The sequence below is a fragment of the Bidens hawaiensis genome, unplaced genomic scaffold (assembly GCF_021521415.1).
Source record: "Bidens hawaiensis isolate Kalapana, Puna unplaced genomic scaffold, B.hawaiensis_p1.1 tig00003289_1, whole genome shotgun sequence".
Lineage (NCBI taxonomy): Eukaryota > Viridiplantae > Streptophyta > Magnoliopsida > Asterales > Asteraceae > Bidens > Bidens hawaiensis.
In genome coordinates, this window is record NW_027491181.1 from 429,889 (window position 1) to 435,194 (window position 5,306).

Sequence of the window (5,306 nt, forward strand, 5' to 3'; positions counted from 1 at the left end):
TTTGAGTCGGTTTTGAACTTAAACCAATAGCAAAACCTTTTTGAAATATAAAAGGTTTCAGTTTTTAGAATTTCGGCTTCAAATTATTTTTGGTTTAATTATTTGTGTTCGAAAACAAAGTCCCAAATAAAGAATTTTTTTATATATTACTCCCTATATACTCAAAATGTAATGTGAAAGCCACAAATTTGGTTCCGTTCGGTTTAGTTAATCGCAAAAAAAAACATTTAAAAAAAACTCACTCAAATGCAGGTCCATACGGTTCTTGACCTTCGATCAACTCCGGATCTTTGACCTTCAAACAATCGATGACGATCCTACTACCATAAACAGTAATACCAAATTCAAAACCAGGGGCACCCGGCTTAGACACTTTTGACAACCACGGGGAGAGCTGACTGACTGTTGATAATAAGGTCGGATGGTTCAACTTCAACATGGATGATTTCACCTTCGAGTTCTCGGGTCAACAAGACCGTTTGTTGACCAAGATTATCCTTGATTTGAAATGCAAACCCCTCAGGAACACCTTTATCCTACAATAAACATATCATAGTTGACTTAATTCATCAAATAATACTTAGAAGATAAGATATTATTATTTAAATTTTGAATGAAAACAATGGATTACTAGTTTATTAAAATAATCCAAATACATAGATTCGTTTTTCTTAAATAACTTATATTAAAAAACAATTATATATTTCAAAGTTAGTAATAGTCTTTTGTTGTTTGAAACATGCACAAAGATTACAAAAAAGAAAAAGAAAAAGAAAAAAACCGCTTTGAGGTTTCGTTCACAGCAACCGATCTCAGAATCGATAAGTTGGAGGAGGTAGCTGTCGGGAGCGAATCGCTTGACTACCGAAGTAGAAGAAGAATAGCGAGATCCTGAAAACGAGTCGGTCGTACGAGTGGCGATAAGCAAATTGCCGCGATGGACGCCTCTCTGACCGGCCAATAATCGGGCAGCGAGAGGTGTAAGAGATCGGTGAATTACGGTACTGAAAGCCATAGATTTGGTGAACTAGCTAGAGTTTTTGAATTTTTGAACGTAGGGTTTAAGGAGGTTTAGGGTTTAAGAAGAGGTTAATATAGTGTGGCACTATGATGGTTAATTTCTTTAGACTATATATGGTTACAACTTACAAAAGTCATAATTTACGATTTTGGGCCATGTTATAAAAATGAAAATGGCCGCATTATTATTATTATTATTATTATTTTATCATAATTATAATAATATACTTTATCAAAGGAAATTTTGTATTGATAATATGTAATTAAATGTTTCAGTTATTACATACCAAATTTTAGCATACTACACATATGGGGAATATACTGTTTCAAAAGGAAATATTTTAGTGGATTGCTAAACAAGTTATACTATGCGAAAAAAATGGTAAGTCGATTCCTTTAAAGTTATGTAATCCTTAGGTAGCGTTTGGTATGCAGGAATGGAGGACGGAATGGAATGACCCATTGTGAGGGAATGGAAAATAGTGTGTTTGGTTGACAAAAGGAATTGAATGACCCATTACCTAGTCCATTTCATTCCCTCTAAAATACCCCAATTTCATTCCATTTATACCCCATGTTTTTTTTCATTCCATTCCCTAATTCACCCTACATAACCTCCACCACCCTCCCAATAACACCACCACCCAACATCAACACCCACCACTGCCACCAACCACCACCGCCATTGCCACCAGCCACCACCATCGCCGTCCACCGCCGCCACCAACCATCGCCATCGGTGGCAGCCACTCAGCACCGCCCGCCGCATATATCAACCATCACCCCACCATCACACATGCCGCCCACCGTCACCGCTGCCCACCACCGCCGCCACTGTCACCCATAAACCATCGTCATCAGTGCCAGCCACCCACCACCTCCAGCCACCCGTCACATCCATCAATCATCATCCCACCATCACACACACCGCCCACCGTCATCGCTGCCCACCACCACCTCCACCGTTACCGCCACCGCTCCCACCACCACCACCACCACCACTCACTACCATTTTAATTTTATTATTATTATTTTTTCCTTACCTACCAACAATACAAAGTAATGATTCATTTCATTCCCATGTGGTAACCAAACGTTTCATTGGAATGGTAATAACCCATTCCATTACTTTGTTCATTCCATTACCACGTCCATTCCATTCCGTTGTCCATTCCATTGCCTCATACCAAACAGACCCTTAATATAATTTAAAAAAATTTGTGTTACTTAGGCATTTAATTAGGTTACTTTTGTGTTATTTGGCACCTCAAGATTTGAAATATTATATATCTCATCCCTCATTGTTCCAATAAATAATCAAAGAGAAAGCCAATAATTATAAATAGGTGGTGCATGAGTTATTGGTTTACGGGACCCAGTTTAAAAAATATATATTCAAGTTGGTTTTTCCGGTTCTTTATGCCAGTTCAAAGCAATTTTTTATTATTTGCGAAAGGCCAACTTTTTTTTTTCCGGTTTATTTGCATTTCGCCGTTCTCGGTTGGACCGACCGCTCCAATACAGTTTCTAAAACATAGCTTTTATCTCAAATGGGTCAACTAGGTTTATTTTTTTTATTTTTTTAAAAAAATCAAAATTGATACGCTATTTATTTACAAATCAAATACTAGTAAAAAATGATTGCAAGTAGAACCGACTCGCCCATATGTAAACTTATTAAAAAATGATGTGCTTTAACCTAAATATAACTTACTAAAGTTGATTATATAAAATTGTTCTCAAATAATTTTTTTCTCGTTGATTAAATCACTCTAAAGATTGTCAATATATAATAGCACGCTTTGGAACCAAGTTGCTCTCCAATATTTAATTTTTAATATACTTTCAGTAAATGTTTATCTAATTTTATTTATCAAAAAGTATAAGCATCTAATAAAAAAAATTCTGATAATTTGATTTAACATACTCAAGTCAATCCATTCAAAAGTAAACAGTGAAATTGGCGCAATATAAAATGAACCATTTTGATTTGCCAAATGACTATAACAATTATATGTTTAGTACAGTTTTTTGTTTTTATTAATCAACTCTAAATTTTAAGCTAATTTGACGTGTATTTGCACCTCCTTACTTTCATATTCCTTTTCTAAGGTATAAAACAAAACCATATCTCATCTCATAGTACCTTAGCAAAAAATCAAAGAGGAAACCAACATTTATAAAATAAGTGCATTAGACTTTTCATTATTAGGTAGTGTATGAATTATTCAATATGGTTTATGTGGTTCTTTTTTCCGATTCAAGCAGGTTTTCTTGGTCTATGAAAAACAAGTCGTTTTTTTATTTGGTTTATTTTCCTATAACTGAACAGGTGACTTTGGCAGTTCCCGTTGGGACCGGCCAATCTGATAATTTATTGATAATTGAAATAAATAGAAAAAAAGTGATTACAACTTAGCTTGACCCGCCCATTTTACAACTTATTAAAAACGATGTGATTTAATTTAGATATAGCATTATAAAGTTGATTACATAAAACGCTCTTAAATAATATTTTCTTATTGATAAACAACTTTGGAGATTGTGAATCCTTTTTACATACTTTGTCCCCCAATTTGTTCTCCAAAATGTAATTTTAAATCTACACTTTACAAAGGATTTGTATAAACTTTTATTTCAAAAATTTCAAAAGGCATAAGTATCTAATAGAATTGTCCAAATCACACTCTATTATTTTTATTTAACTTAACTAAATAATAATACACCATTAAGTAAACAAAATTCTTTTATTTCTTATTATTAAAAGTAGGATGTTACAAGTTGTTAAAAGAGGTTTCGTTCCCGAAGCCTAACTATTATTTAAACAAATCTAGGTAAAACTTGCGCATCTCTTCTTCAACTTTCCAAGTAGCATCCAATCCCTACGATGCTTCTATATCACTTTCACCAAGGGGATAACTTTACGACGAAGTTATTTCTCCTTGTGGTCGACTATCTCTATAGGCTGCTTGATATAGTTTAACTATTCATCAACCTCAATGTCTACTAATGACACATGAGACATGTCATCAGCTAGACATTTTCTCAAGTGAGAAACATGAAAAGTAGACTAAATCATTTAACTTTTTAGGAAAATCCAATTTGTAAGCAACTTCGCCCACACGATCTATGATTCTAAACGGTCCAATGTACCTTGGGCTCGATTTTCCTCTCTTTCTGTAACGAATAATTCCATTCCAAGGCGAGACCTTAAGCATCACATTATCACCAACGTTAAACTCGATTGGTCGCCGCCGCTTATCAGCATATGACTTCTGACGATGTTGAGCAGCTTTCATTCTTGCTTTGATTTGATCAAACCTTGAAGAGGTTTCTTGCACAACTTCCAAACTTTCAATCTCAATCTGACAAATTCCTCCCAACAAACATGAGTCCTACAATATCTACCGTATAGCATCTCAAACGGCGGCATACCAATACTCGAATGGTAGCTGTTGTTATAAGAGAATTCTGCCATATGCAAATGATCATCCCAACTTCCTCTAAAGTCTAAAACACAATAATGTAACATATCCTCAAGGGTTTGGATAGTCCTTTCAGACCGCCATATATTTGAGAATGATACGCCGTACTGATGTTCAGTCTTGTTCCCATAGCTTCATGGAACGTTTTCTAGAATCTCGAAGTAAAGCAAGTATCTCTATCAGACACGATCGATAACGACATTCCATGTTTAACCACAACCTCTTTTATGAACACATTTGCTAACGTTTCTGATGAGATGGCCTCTCGTATAGGCAGAAAGTGAGCACTTTTCGTTAAATGGTCCACTATCACCCAAATGGTATCATGATGCTTAACTGTATGCGGTAACTAAGTTATGAAATCCATGGTGATGTGTTCCCATTTCTATTCTAGTATCTCTAAAGGATGCATCTTCCCATAAGGTTTCTGGTGCTCTGCTTTGACTTGCAAGCAAGTTAAGCACCAACTGACATAATCTACTACATCATTCTTCATACCCGACGACCAGTAGTCTCTCTTAAGATCCTGATACATCTTGGTGGATCCTGGATGAATCGAGTATCTTGACTTATGAGTTTCATCTAGAATTTAACCTCTAATATCTCCATGGTATGAAATCCACATACGATCAAACTTAGTCTTCACACCATGAGTGTTGTCCATCAACTCATCTTGTTGTCCGAATATTCTTTCCTTCTTCATTGGCCCTTCATTTATAAGCACCTCAGACTGTACCTTGATGATCTCTCCGAAGAGATCTGAGTTAATGATCAACTTATAAGACTTCACTGTTGCAATGA

At 35.4% G+C, this 5,306-nt stretch overlaps 1 protein-coding gene across 1 annotated transcript; it reads right to left on the reverse strand.

The window, feature by feature from the left end:
* Positions 1 to 238: 238 nt before the first annotated feature.
* Positions 239 to 1,015, reverse strand: LOC143623087 (uncharacterized). Its single transcript, XM_077094071.1, has 3 exons — positions 782 to 1,015; positions 400 to 536; positions 239 to 317 (listed from the first exon to the last, which is right to left on the reverse strand). Exons 1-3 carry the CDS (start codon positions 1,013 to 1,015, stop codon positions 239 to 241), a joined length of 450 nt encoding a protein of 149 aa, XP_076950186.1.
* Between the last annotated feature and the right edge of the window lie 4,291 nt (positions 1,016 to 5,306).

What these genes read in the sequence shown, in the direction of transcription:
- LOC143623087 (XM_077094071.1), bottom strand. Translation starts at nt 1,015, where the DNA reads ATGGCTTTCAGTACCGTAATTCACCGATCTCTTACACCTCTCGCTGCC. An exon ending in GTGAACGAAACCTCAAAGCG is followed by an intron (nt 537 to 781) that starts GTTTTTTTCTTT and finishes TGTTTATTGTAG; the next exon opens with GATAAAGGTGTTCCTGAGGG. An exon ending in GACCTTATTATCAACAGTCA is followed by an intron (nt 318 to 399) that starts GTCAGCTCTCCC and finishes TTATGGTAGTAG; the next exon opens with GATCGTCATCGATTGTTTGA.